At 44.4% G+C, this 14,942-nt stretch overlaps 1 protein-coding gene across 2 annotated transcripts in view; it reads left to right on the top strand.

The window, feature by feature from the left end:
- The window catches only part of DSCAM (DS cell adhesion molecule), a 750,559-nt gene that overhangs the window by 697,012 nt on the left and 38,605 nt on the right, over positions 1–14,942 (top strand). For both annotated transcript variants that reach the window (XM_059392376.1, XM_059392375.1), the window contains exons 25-27: positions 54–242; positions 1,484–1,774; positions 5,135–5,311. In XM_059392376.1, the coding sequence (XP_059248359.1) occupies positions 54–242; positions 1,484–1,774; positions 5,135–5,311 (657 nt within the window). The remainder of the gene's footprint in view (positions 1–53; positions 243–1,483; positions 1,775–5,134; positions 5,312–14,942) is intronic.

Raw genomic sequence — 14,942 nt, 5'->3', positions numbered from 1 at the left:
ACTCCTAGTAGAAAGAAAATAAGATTCTTTTGAATATTTCTTGTGTTCTGTAGGGTACATATTGCAGTACTCCGAGGATAACAGTGAACAGTGGGGAAGTTTTCCAATCAGCCCAAGTGAACGTTCTTACCGCCTGGAAAATCTGAAGTGTGGTACTTGGTATAAGTTCACTCTAACTGCCCAAAATGGAGTGGGACCGGGACGCATCAGTGAAATCATAGAAGCGAAAACGTTGGGGAAAGGTATGTATGCCTTCTGCTGTCTGCATTTCCTCTGCTTCCCTAACTGAATGGGGCATTGTAATCACAGATAATGCATCATATATTTGCATGCTTGTTTGTGAGTTTGAACTTTGTTATTCCCAAAACGGGTTTGGATGTTTGCAGTGTAATGAGAGAGATAGCTGGTCCTCAGAGGATGTACATGGTTCTCTTCCTTCATTATCCCATTTACAGTAAGAATGAAGAGTGTCATTTGCAAACCACGGGCTTTGGTGCCTACATAAATTGCCCTGGCTGGGTCACCATGAAATACGTCATTTACCCTCTCATCTTACCTTCATACCTTCTAGTGTGAGCTTCTCCCTCCGTCACCCCATGCTTCATCTATCCATAACTTTCCCATTGTCTCCAAGGACTCACTTTTCAGGTAGTAAGGGAATGGGAAAGACTGTTGACCATTAATGTGAGTTGTTTTTTTAATCTGAAACATGAAATCTTTGAGGAGATAAACTCCTGGGTGGTGCGAGGTGGGAGGCAGAAATGGTGCTCAGCAGTGAAATTGTAGTCCGGGGGCACCAGTAAGGGAAGGGGTACAGTGGCATGGAAGTCTAGGCGAGGCAGTGAGAGGGTCTTTGGAGCTTCCCCTCACATCTGACTCTCATCTGGTGCACAGGGCCACAATGGATAGCAAAAGAGCCAGAGATGGGAAGGCAAAGGTGTTACTTGGGTCTGGCCCCTGAGTTTTGGTTAAGATTCAACAAGGGTTCAGAGGATGAGGGATTAATTTATGGAGAAATATATCCTTTAGGTCCCTGGGCTCCAGTAAGAAGTGCTTGGGCCGCAAGAGACACAAGTTGGAACTTCTCAAATCCAATTAGGCTTATCTTGAGTCACGTCCCTCCACACAAGAGTGGAAATAGGTCATCTCAGCACATAGTGCGGTTCCTTCAGAATCACTCAAGGAAACACACATATGAAAATAACATTTTTCTTTAGGAACTCTGACATGCATAACCATAACCTCTACCCACCCAATTTTCCCTCTCATACCTAGGTTATTATAGTTGGAGACAGCCCACTGGTCCATAGGTCCCTATAGATAGTGGACAAATTGGGACTGGTCTATGACCCAGATTTGAACTGAGCTCCTCACCCAGGTGGGGAAAGCAGCCAAGGGGAAATGCATGACAATACTGATGACCGGCATTCCCGTATCCCATGAGCTGGTCCCATGAGCTGAATGACTGTGCATTCTCCCACAGAACCCCAGTTCTCCAAGGAGCAAGAACTCTTCGCCAGCATCAACACCACACGCGTGAGGCTAAACCTCATCGGTTGGAATGACGGTGGCTGTCCAATCACCTCCTTCACACTGGAGTACAGACCCTTTGGGACCACAGTCTGGACCACAGCTCAGCGGACCTCTCTCTCCAAGTCCTATATCCTGTATGACCTGCAGGAAGCCACGTGGTACGAGCTGCAGATGAGGGTGTGCAACAGTGCTGGCTGTGCGGAGAAGCAGGCCAACTTCGCCACGCTCAACTACGATGGCAGTAAGCTGGCTGGCTTTGTGGCCCTCCCACACATGCATGTGCTTACAGCCCCTTTCCCATTCAACATTCATGCTGGCCACGGAGTGACCAGTGCCCACAGATCCCTTTAGGCTTCAGAGCCACTCAGCTGGCTCCCTGTGGGATTCCCTAGTTCACTGTGTTCACGGGACCATGGATCTGCTCCAGAAATAAGGCCCTGAGAGCCACTGGGAATCTCCTTAGGGAATCGTGGTGCAGGAGTGATTTCTCTTCGGGCTGAAGGATTCTTTACCTTCCCTTACCAAACACGTGGTTCTGTGCGTTCGTCAATGACTCTGTGCTAACACTGCTTTTGTTGTCTCCCCACCCGTTCCCCACCACATCCCAACCCACATAACTCCGTCTTTGCTCTCATTTAGCCTTTAGACTGCATGGGCAGAAACAGTCTTCATGGTACCAGAGCTTCTGGTAGTCCCTGAGCAGAAATGCAGACACTGATGAAAGTAATATAATATCATAGGATGTTGGTGTGCGTTCTGCCCCTCCCCCCACCACATGTGCAATTTGCTTGGACTTTCTGAAAACCAGGCAAGGTATCTTGTGCTGTTTAGCCCACCAAAAATAAGCAATAGGAAATTTTCTCTTTTTTTTCCTACAACCAGTATCAAGGCCATTGATTGATATCTGCATAAATGCCCAACCCAGTGAAGCTGAAAGACAGAGGGCCATTGATTGTTATGAGGTTAGGGAGCTTTAGAAAGTCTTAAGCACTATATGTTGGTGCTGATTTCTACAGCTTTGCAGTGACTTTCACTCAGGGTAAAGTGGTGACTCAGTTAGGTACTCAATCACAAGGTAGGACCTGCCACGATTTTTCAGGATGTTGGGAGATCCTGGCTTAGCAGCCCCCACCCTTCCAAGATTTATGGCCAGTTCCACTGACCAGGTCAGAGCACAGTGTTGGATGGTTTGGTCCAGAAAGTCTGCATCCAAGCAAAGACCCTACTGTATTCATCCGTAGGCATGCTAAAGAGTGGTTCCCTCCTCTGCTTGTGTGTACTTTGGGATCTTGCTTAATTAAGGCTCCAGCAAACTCCCACTCACTGGGAGTGCAGTTTATACTATCCCAAGGATAGTGTCTGTGAACCCAAAGACACTCAAGCTAATGAGGTGATGTAGACTGGGATCCTCATTTGGTCATTTTCTCTGGGACTCTCCTGGAGGGCCCAGAACAAGTTCTTCCTGCTCTGGTACACTGGAAACTCACCCCAAGTCTCCTGCCCAGGGCCATGTCACCACAAAGTCCTCCCCAGCCAGAAGCCTGTCTGGCCTCCAGCATTTCCAACCTCCTGCATGTAGGAAGACCTTTAGGTAGAAGTTTTCTTGATATTGTTGATACCAGCCTGGAGTCCTGCCTCTGCAGTGCACTCTACCTCCATAGCCCTGGAATGGCTTGCCCAGCTTCTGGAATGCATACCTACTACTCAAGAACCAATGCTTTTTGTGGGCACCCTCTGTCTAATTTCCTAGCCTTCAGTTACAAGTGATGTCACTCAAAGTGTCCCATCCCAAAGCACCACCCATAGGCAGAGTAGCCCTCCCACTGGCTTTCTCTTCAACATGGTTTAATTCTTTAACCTTACAGAATAAAGAACTTTGACTTACCAAACTCTTTACTTTGCATTTAAGTGTTCCCCCAAAGTCCTCTGCTAGCAGGTACACATTTGGGCAGGAAGCATAGTTCTTACTTTAGCTTATTGGCTTACATTAATTGACTTAAAATAATCACATGCTGGCACGGAGCTTCTCTATAATCTCTAGATACCAGAGTGCTGGGCTCTAGTGTGCACACTGGTGACATGGTCATGATAATCTTTTAACTAGAAACTACTCACATGAAGAATTTGAAATGTGATTCAAACTTACAGAGCACACCAAAGAATTTAAATGCTGTCCTCTTAAAAAAAATTATGTTTGCATTTTATCCATGAACTTAGATTATAACCATGCAAAGGTTCTGTGAGCTACATTTAAGTTCCTGAAGTCTGAAATAATTTTATTACACTAGGAAATAAAAATATGTATTTTTTGATCCTTGAAAAGGATTATGGACTTCTTTGAACTGATCTCATGGATACATAGCTTTAATATCTCTTTTGTCATATCTGACTGAAGATTTTCCTTTCATTTGGAGGGAAACAAACATTGACGGTTAGCCTCACACCTACACCAGTCAGATCTCAGATTCTCCCATGTCTGTATTTGACTTTTTCTTCTGCCATTTCCTTAGCCAAACATTTGCACATGTCCCTGTGTTGCCTTGGTTTTGCAGACCAGCTTCACCTGCATCCCACTACATGGGTTCTGAGCATCCCAGATGTGGGTTTCCAGCTAAAAATATGACACAGTTAGAAGAACACTTTTCCTGACCTGGGCTGATAACATAGGGGACTGGGATTCTATTATCCCTGCTCTACTTACTAAGTGCAGGATAAAGATCATTTTTGCTCAGATGGAAATTGCATTATTTTTGCATCGTTTTTCCTGAACCACTGACTTCCTGGCCCTTGTTTCACGTGGAAAATACCGTGGGATGGAGCATCTCACATGAGGGAAGGTGCTGGAATGCACGCTCCGCATAGTGTGGGTGTATGTCTGAGTCTCCGCACCCACCGTCTTCAGCCTCTGCCTAGAAAGCCGCTTCAGAAAGCTCAGAGTTCAGTCTGCTTAGGTGTTTCCTGATAATTCTATATAATCCGAATCTCCGGATGCTGTATAATAGTGCCTGATCACTCAGGAGCTTGTTTGGAGACCTAGATGCTTCCTCTTTGAAAAGTTGTCTGCAGCTCTTAACTCTAAAATGAGAGCTTCTAAAGTAGAAAAAAAGCCAGTGAGTCGCCAGACCAAAAGGGATGCAAAGCTTCTTTAAGCCAGTATAACTGGTATAGTCTCCCTGCAGACTTCTGTGCACCGGCCAGACCTATTGTTCCTCCTTTGATGCACGGGTTTTCAAGCAGTTGTACTCTGGGTGACCATTTCAGGGAAACGCATGTGGCTTTTTTAAGCACCTAGCCTGGACATTGTGCTTTCAATGCCTGCACCCAGCAGTACAGTGCAAAATGAAGTCCCTTTCAAAGAAATGGGCTTCACCCTTGGTGCAAATCCTGATTTGATGTTTTGTCAAGTAAGTTGCAAGTTGGGCAGAGGAGGGGCATGAGAAAGTAAATCAATGAGTCAGGACCTAGATAAAGACCTCCTTTCATTTCTCATCACCCTGGACACCCTTGGATCACACAGCGCGCCTCTTGTAACCGTCATCCCTAAACCCTCCACCATGCCGTCTTCATTAATAGTCATCTAACACCATGGCCCTGCTTTCAGGTACAATCCCTCCACTCATTAAGTCAGTTGTGCAAAGCGAAGAAGGCCTGACAACCAACGAGGGGCTCAAGATGCTTGTGACCATCTCCTGCATCCTGGTGGGGGTCTTGTTGCTGTTCGTACTCCTGCTGGTGGTGCGGCGGAGGAGGCGGGAGCAGAGGCTAAAGAGGCTGAGAGGTGAGTGGCGGCCCCCAGTCACCTGCTTGCACCACTCTCTATGGACAGCCGGCCTGGCGGGAGCTACTCCCCAGGAGAAGGTCTTTTATTCTCCAGGCCGGGTCTCCCCATGGCCTGACTCTATGATATGCCTTCAGCGGCGCTGCAGCCCTAGGGGAAGAGTCATACCATGTTACTACCCAACACAGTCAGACACTGAGAGAGAGTCAGCCTCACACCAGTTTCCTAACCCATAGATATCAATAAGCAAAGACAATTATTTTCTCATGGGTCTTTCAACTCTGCTCGCTTTCTCAGCTATTCAGCAAAGCCATCAATTATGGTGTCCTTTAAAAAGACCAATCACATTTGCTATGGCAATGAGAACTATTTTATTGCCAGGAAGAGGAAATTGAGGGCTTATAGTAAAGCATTGTGAGGCAAAAAACACACATTTCCCCAAATTAGATATGTGAGCGAAAGCCCAGTGTAAGAGTTTCACTCAAACAACAAAAACACCATGGAAGACAAGAGCCTTGGCCAGACGAGCACTATTGTGAGCAGGCACCATTATTATCATGTCCAGCTCTGTGAGGTCCCGGTGATGAAGCTATTTCCAGCTTCTGGCCGAGAGCCCTTCCTTGCCTTTGCACCACAGTGTGAGGAAAACGAGCTCTTTCCAACATGACCCCGTCAGGAAGAACGGTTCTGAGCCCTTCACTTTTCACCTGTCACAGTATTCCACCAAGTCCCTCTTTTGATAAAATGCATGGACACGATGTTCTCATTTAACTAGTCCAGTGTGGACAGAATCATCCAGCATTCTGCATATTTCTAAAAGTTATACCTGAGGAACAAGTCTGGGAACCCAGTCCCAGGACTTATCTCGGACATCCCCAGACATCACTGATACACACAGTAAACACGGACATCTTCTGCAAACACTTCAGTTCACTGCCATCTCGTGAGAGCAGCAGAACATGGTACTTTCTCCCATCTGCATTTCTGAGAAGCATTTCTCTTTACATGGCCCTAACACATTTTCCTATCAATTTGCTTCCACTTGACCGAAAAATTAGAATACTGAAAGTACATCATGCTCTGTACATGTTAATAGCCCTTCCGTTAAATTTCCCACAGCCCCATGATTCAGATGGGCTGTCGATCTCACTGAAATATCCTTGCTAAATCCCGTTAACCACTTACTTAATTTTGCAGACTTACCTTGGTAAATCCTATATATCCTAAGCACCATACTTTGTGCTTTTTGTTTCATCAGAAAGAGAAAGAGCCTTCTGAACTTTGGGTTTAGTGTAGGAGGCAGAGACATGAACTTCTACCAGGAAAAGAACAAAAATGTCATGAATATCAAAATAGGGCTTCAAAAAATCCTACTTACCCACAAAAGAGGGAGCAATTAATCCCAACTGGGGAGAGACGGGGACGCCATCTTGGAGCTACATAAGAGCCACATACTGCTTACTCTGTTGAGAAACCCAGTGTAAGGCGAACTGTGTTGGATTACATTCACAAGTGCTCATCACTAAGATAACAAAAGGATGTTTTTCTAACCTTTTCACAGACAACAGAACCCTACATTCTGGACTTTAGAGACAATATTATTGAGGAACCAATAGCTGACGGACCAGCAAGGTTCTGTCCTTATTGCATTTATTTTTATTTTTTTAATTATTTTTATTAACATATAATGTAATATTTGTCCCAGGAGTACAGGCCTGTGAACTGTCAGGCTTACACATTTCACAGCACTCACCATAGCACATACCCTCCCCAATGTCCATAACCCAGCCACCCTATTCTGCCCTCCCACCCCCCAGCAACCCTCAGTTTGTTTTGTGAGATTAAGAGTCTCTTATGGTTTGTCTCCCTCCTGATCTCATCTTACTTCATTTTTCCCTTCTCTACCCCCCCCCAACCCCCTGCCCTGCCTCTCAACAATGTGGATGGAACTCGAGGGTGTTATGTTGCATGAATAAGTCAATCAGAGAAAGACAATTATCATATGAGCTCCTTGTTACATTTAGATGGCCAGATCTAACTAGCTGCGTTTCAAAGGCTATGAATTTCTCACGTAATATCTTCTAAAACAACAGTAATTCGTTTTTTGTCTTAATCATTTCCACTCGGTCACAAGGGTTTGGCAGCAAGTGCATTAAAAATGAAGGCACTCCTTCCCGGTACTCTGTCACCCTCTGCCAAGATCGTCGTCCGCTCCCCCAGCCCCCAGCCCTGTTGAATTACTCCTTCCTTCCCAGCTGTGGTTTAATTTGCCCCATTCTTTTTTTTTATTTTATTTTTTTATTTTTTTATAAACATGTATTTTTATCCCCAGGGGTACAGGTCTGTGAATCTCCAGGTTTACACACTTCACAGCACTCACCAAAGCACATACCCTCACCAATGTCCATAATCCCACCCCCCTTCTCCCAACCCCCCTCCCCCCAGCAACCCTCAGTTTGTTTTGTAAGATTAAGAGTCACTTATGGTTTGTCTCCCTCCCAATCCCATCTTGTTTCATTGATTCTTCTCCTACCCACTTAAGCCCCCATGTTGCATCACCACTTCCTCATATCAGGGAGATCATATGATAGTTGTCTTTCTCTGCTTGACTTATTTCGCTCAGCATGATACGCTCTAGTTCCATCCATGTTGTCGCAAATGCCCTATGACCCAGCAATTGCACTACTGGGTATTTACCCTAAAGATACAAACGTAGTGATCCAAAGGGGCACTTGCACCCGAATGTTTATAGCAGCAATGTCCACAATAGCCAAACTATGGAAAGAACCTAGATGTCCATCAACAGATGAATGGATAAAGAAGATGTGGTATATATACACAATGGAATACTATGCAGCCATCAAAAGTAATTTGCCCCATTCTACCCATAATCTGAGCTCCCCAGTCTCTAAAGATGCTGAAGGTGCTGCTAACTCTTACCAACATGTTGGGTACTGATAGCAGGCCCACACACCTTATTATTATTCTTTTGTTGTTGTTATTTTAGTTTTTATTTAAATTCTGGTTAGTTAACATATAGTGTATTAGTTTCAAGTGTAGAATGACGTGATTTATCACTTCTGTACAACATCTGGTGCTCCTCACAAGTGCAATGCCTTATCACTCAGGGATTCCTTCGCAAGGGCTCCCACCAGACGATATCCTGGGACTGGCATTGTCACTGTGGACATCTCTACTCCTAGACACTGGTATTTTGCAGTGGCTCTTGGTAAAGAAAGCAATACATCACATCGGAGAGCACAGCCTTTCCCGCCCCAGAAACAGTTTTGTTTTCTTTGTGACTGAGGAAAGACAGAGCCTGCACAAAGGTTTCAGCAGGAAGAAAACAAGAACTGTGGGAAAGAAGGTGTACTTAAGCGAGATGCTGGGGAGCAAAGAGTCCCAGGAAGTAGCTTGCTGGAGTACAAAAGTGTCTGTCGTCTTGTGTTTTGCACGCGCTTCACAAAGCCTTCCAAACCCAGCTTCGGACAAGATGGTCGCGAGAGTGCAAAGAACGGGGGCCCCAACTCTAGCTGCTTCCCAAGGGCACATTTTAATGTGGAGGCACAGAAGTGAATTCAATTCAACAAACCATTGTCGATCACCTGCCATGAGCTGGCCGTCACCATTTTTTAAGTGAAACGTGAAATATTCTTATTAACCACTTCTATTTGATCACAAGTGTTTGGCTAGGTCCCAAAGAGAAAAATGAGGGCTACAGCCCTGTCCCAGAACCACAGAAGCTGACGTTCTATTAACAGTGAGGAAGGCTGACAAGAGACAGACATCTTTCTCTAACTGTGAAAGTGCACCATGAAAGGACAGGATAGGTGATGTGAGTTATTGGGGAGGGAGGGGGGATGGACTTGCCCCCAAACATTTCTCTTTTAGTCCAGCAGAGCCCCCAAAATGTTGGTTAATAACATCAATTTTTCCCAACTCACTCATAGAGGAAAACTGTAGCCAAAACTTAGTGTTGTAGGTGCTTCCATATGAAATAGAGCTCAGTGGTAGAGTCAGTCACCCAGTTTCAACCTGACCCACGTAAGGCACAGATCCTGGACCTGGATTAGAATGAGTTCTAATATATTTACAGATTCAAAAGATAGGGTTGCTTCATATAATATTGTTATCATCCCAAATAAGGACATTTCTAATAAAATGTCAATGTTGCTTGAGCAACCACCAATGAGTATCAAAACTGGAAATAAAATTTGGATTATATAAAAATATTGTGGGATCCCTAATGGACACTGTTAGAGTTACTATTTAAGGTCAACTTCATATTTTTTAATTGTTTGATTGTTAGAAACTACTAAATGTTGATAAGCAAAGTATGTTTTACCATGTAGACTAACAACCTAGTTAGGTGAATATAACACAACATTCTTTTAGGTAAAAATGATGAAAAGAAGGAAGGAAGGAAGGAAGGAAAGAAAGGAATCAAGCAATTTAGCCAACCTGTATTTCTTTCTTCCTGAGAACTTCACTAATTTTAGAGCATAGAATCTTCTAAAGTCTGAATTATCTGCAAATGCTACATTTAAAAAAAAAATCTGTAACCATATCCAGGAGTCCAGAAGCAACATTTTGCTTATAATCATGCCCTGATTTCTCCCCACTACTAAATCCTTCAAGTGCAAGTTTACAGAACAAATCCCTGGCTGGGTCCATAATCCTAGAAGCCCCAACCTTGTAAAAATTTGATTCCTACGTCAAGTAATCAACACCAGTATCACTAAAAACTTCCTCCTTTAGTGTGAGTCTACCCAAGAAGGTGCAAAGTTATGTTGGCACCAGTCAGTTGGGTCTACTGGCGTGTCAAGCCTAAAAACCACTTTTGGAGCTTCAAATAAGCTACAAATAAAAATCAATGGAGGGTATAAAATTTGTCCACGCTTCTGTGGCAAAATGCCTTTCATCCTGTGAAGAGAAACCTAGTTATTTTAAGCTTGCTTTGAAATGGGTTAATATTATAAAAACAGACCAGTTCCGGAAGGCCATTCCCAGAGAGAATGTGGCCACATGTGGATGTGGCCTCGTGGATGTACATGGGCACAGATGAAGGCCATGAGGGATGGCTATTGTCTGCTAAGCTCCAACATCCCTTTCATCTGGTCTGCAAATGAGCTAAATGCTTTCCTTAATTGTAGGACCAAAAATGTGTTTGAACTTCAATAATCTAAAGAAGCAGCTCAAGCTTCCGATCCCAAATAAACCACAACTTCACCAAACTAATAAATGTCCAAGTGTGGTTTATCTGGGATCAGAAGCATGTGTTCTGAAAGTTTCCTTTCCTTCCTTCCTTTTTTTTTTTTCTTTTTTTAAACCTTAATTTCTTTTTTTTTTCAATTTATTTATTTTCAGAAAAACAGTATTCATTATTTTTTCACCACACCCAGTGCTCCATGCAATCCGTGCCCTCTCTAATACCCACCACCTGGTACCCCACCTCCCACGCCCCCGCCCCTTCAAACCCCTCAGATTGTGTTAAACCTTAATTTCTTAACAAAATTATTATTTCAAAACTCCAAATTTTCAATGGGAGAATGTTGTAAAAGGAGTTTCTGTATCAGAGGGTAGGGATTAAAAGAACATTAGGAGGGCAGCAGGGTCTAGCCATGGGCAGCTAGCGGAGTGAGGGACAGAGAGCAGGCCGTCAGGAGGGAGAGAGCTGGCGTCGGACCTGGCGCCTCCCCCACCTGGGTATTCTAGTTGGTCCATGTTTGTACTTGCAGTTTTCTCAGATTGCAAGTATATATGGTTTTCTTTATTGAATATTTATTTCGTTGTGGTTTTTGGATTAGCTTTCATAGCACACTGATGATTAAAAGTCCTATTTGTCATCTGGTTAAAAAAATATATAAATGCAGACTCCTAGCCCTTATGAAAAAAGCTACTTGATGAGATCCATTTCAATTTCACAGAAAAGCAGGGACTGTTGTCAGGGAGCTTACAAAGAACTCTTGGTAGGATCATAAATCTAGGTAAAATCTGCTACTCCCACGCTGGTGTTCATTTCGGGGGGTTGTGCTAGCCCCTGCCTGACAGCAGGGTAAAGCTAAGCATGCCCCAGTCTACCTAACCAGAATGTCAGAATGAAAGTGTAGACATGTGGCAATAATGGGATTTCTCTTTTTTAAGGAAACATTTGGGCCCATGAAGTATGAGACGGCCCAGACTCTGGGTTGGCACAGCTGTGGTGTTTGAGGCTTGCCTTGAGCTCCCCTGACGCCCTGCGGTGGTGCTGCCTGGTGGGCGAGAACCTATGTGCTGGGTGCAGACCCACGAAGGGAAGAGTGGTCCACAAAAAAATACGGGAACGGGGCGAGACCACACTGTAGGACTCTTAACCCAACAGGGGTGCCTCTTCCCAAGAGCCCACTGAGTCACACAGTAATCAATAGAGGACTATCTTCTACTTTTTCCCCTTCCTCCAGCTCCGTAACGCTTTACACGATGCTGCCTTGTCTCAGTCTCTCCATAGCAGTGCAAACAAGTGGAGTATAAACTTGGTAGTATATTATGCCCTATTTTGCTGATATGGAAACTTAAAGGAACTTGTCCAAAATCACATATCAGGGCGGAGCTAGAGAGAGCACCCAGCTGGCTACTGCCCTATCCCAGCCCTCTTTCCATGAAACTTCCTCAGATCTGGGAACGGTCAAAAAAGAAACGGGACGTCCCATCAACTGGGTTGGCTTTGAAAGGGTTGTCAGTGAAGCCTGAAGTTAGAAGATATATCAACACAGAATCAACAGTTACTTTCTAATTTTATTTTCCCATAGAAAATAATTTGTGGATTTTTTTATTTCTACCGTCAAAACTTCTGTCTTCCATATCTTCTGCCTGATGCCCTTCTCTCTGCTGCTTCTCCTCACTAGATTATTGAAAGACGATTCTATACTCAGCAGCACTGTTTCTAACCAGCTCCTGAACCCTCATGGTCTCACTTCCACATGTTCTCCTGAAGGCAGATGACCAGTTACCTCCTCATCACCAAATTCTCCTTCCAGATACCGTTTGCTAGGACTCATTGCAAATGTTATTTTTTGAAACCCCTTCCTTCCAAATATCCTGGTGATATTTCTCTATCACGCCCAAGCCCAAAAGATTAACGGGGAAACACAGAGCCAAGGCTGGATATGTAGGAGTAGCAAAGGACTTTAGGAAAGGTGTCACAAAGTCTAAATCTCAGATTGAGCTGAAATTTGTGGGGAAAAAATGTGACAGGCAACACAAGAGACTGTTTAGCAAGAACAAGACTTGAGATGATGTTCTCATATTAACTAACAGATGGCAGGTAGGAAGAACGACTCAATGTCTGCTTCGCTTTGATATGCACCAAGAGAAGTGCTATTCAAACCATAAAATGTGGAAGAAGAATTATAAAAAAGGAAGAAAAGGACAGAAAGGGAGCAGGAAGGAAGATAGGTTAGAAGAGGGAGAGAGGGAGGGAAAGAAAAAGACAAAAGGAAGGTAGGAAGGAAGGAACTTTAGAAAATAAATAGAGCCTCTGACTCTTTAAATTGACTTATTCTTTCAAAACCTACTATGTTCTAGTCATTATGGGAGCAAAAGAGGGGAAATTGCATAAAATAATAGTTTTTATCTCTTGCTAGTAGGAAGGAAGGCATGTTTACAACAAACTATCACAAGAATTCTAAATGATGGGCAACATAATGTGGACACCAGTAAATGCTATGATGATACACTGAAGGAGAAGGCTCTTTCCCCATAGGAATTACTAGGAAGGATATCATGTGATACTGGTCCCTAGACCCCAAAGGATGATGACTTAGGATTCTGGACAAATATTTTCCCGACATAATCCCAAAATATTTCTGGATAATCTTTGAACAGTCAAATTAAAGGTGTTGGAAACTAGTTATACTCCAAACCCATTTTCAAAAACAGTAAATTCTAGAAATTACAGATTGAAATAAAGTAGACTAGGTTATAGAAAGCCTGGTTTGTGAGCAATCAGGAAATTATAGGGAACAGCAGAGGCCCAGACAAAGTCCACTAGCATTGGGATGGGGCTGACTAATTAGGGAGAGCCAGGTTGAAATCTGGGCAGGCTGAGACCATTTTAGAGGTGGCAGAACTCCAAGGGGGAAAGAGAATGTATTAATGGGAAGACTCCAAATTTGAAGAGTTTTTGAAAGGCTGGAAAAAAAGAGATAAAATGTAATAGGGATCATTGTAAAATCTACATAACTTGTAAAAACTCATTTGCAACCCACATAATGAGCACTGCATCCTCACAGGTGTGTGAGAAAGAGAATTTCAAAAAATGACCAGTTTCTTCACTGGGCCTCATTTAATGAAGGACAATAAAAAAATCACAGGTCTTTCACAGAAGAGAGTCTCAGGAAGAGAATTATCTAGAAATTATGCCACCTGAGAAGGGATGGAGAAAATTAGAAACTTCAACTTGGAAAAGAGACAGGTGGCTCCCAGCTGTTGGAGATACTCCCATGGCTTGTGAATGGTCCAGGTGTCCTCGTTATGTCCAGGTAGAAATTACATCAAGGGACCTCAGCACAAGAGCACAAAGATGTGTCCCACAATGAAGCGTATCCCCAGGAGAACATGATGTGCCTAGCAGGGACTGGACTGAGCCTGGAGAGGAAGATGACTCAGCCAGTGGAGAGAGGACATGGGAAGAGGAGGCCACCATGTCAAGTGGGAAAGGCTGTGCTGGACATAGTGCAGAAGGGTGCCTGAAGGCCGGAGAACCAAGGCACCAGCTTCACCTGGAGGGGCTTGGGGGGCTTCACAGTGCAAGTCACATCTGAATATGATGCAGTGACAAAGGAAGCTTTCCAGGAGCCCCATCATGCAGTCTGCAGAGAATGCAAGAGTTAGAACCTCGGGCTGAAGGCTGGACGTGAGGGGCAGCGGGGCTGGAAAGATCATTTGGGACCAGCACGCGAAGGCTCTTGCTCTGTGCTGAGTTCTATTGGCAGGGAGGTCCCTTTGAGAGTTGCAAAGCGCAAGTGTGACACATGAGGGGTGTGTTTCAGGTCCATCCCCCTTCCTGCAGGCTCATGTCACTCAGAGAACTGACACACTGGAGGTGGGGAGGCTTGGGAGGAGGCTGCTAACGTGTCGTGAGATTCCAACTGAGCAGAGAGAAAAAAGCAAATGTCCCACGGGGACATGTTGAGGTGACAGATCAATAGACTTGATAGTGAGTCAGACCTGAGAGGGGAGGTGGGCGACAGCATCGACCCCCTCACTGGAGTGTTCGGTGTCCCAGCTCATTTGAGTATCTGCCCAAGACACGGTGGCAAGAGGCAAATGTTTACTGCAGGGTTGACTGGAAGAGTCTCGTGCTCTTGCAATTTCATGATTTTATGACTGTCAGTGTTCTTCACGTGCCCCAGACTCTCTTCTCACCCCTAAACAAAAATGTGTCCCATGTTTTGTCACCTCTTTTCACTGTCCCTACCTGAATATGAAGACCCTGGGCTCCATCTCAGTCCTGACATCTCTTTCTAACTCGATTCCAGTTCTGCCTTGAACAGCCTCCCCTCCTGTCCCACCACCGACACTAACATGGTCGAGTACTGTGGTGGGATTGAAGCCAAACTCTCCGGCTCCAACCGCGTTTCTGCTTCCATGT

Source organism: Mustela nigripes, chromosome 2 (genome assembly GCF_022355385.1).
Source record: "Mustela nigripes isolate SB6536 chromosome 2, MUSNIG.SB6536, whole genome shotgun sequence".
Taxonomy (NCBI): Eukaryota; Metazoa; Chordata; class Mammalia; order Carnivora; family Mustelidae; genus Mustela; species Mustela nigripes.
The sequence above is the reverse complement of the archived record's forward strand: the minus strand, read 5'-3'. Positions and strand labels throughout refer to the sequence as shown.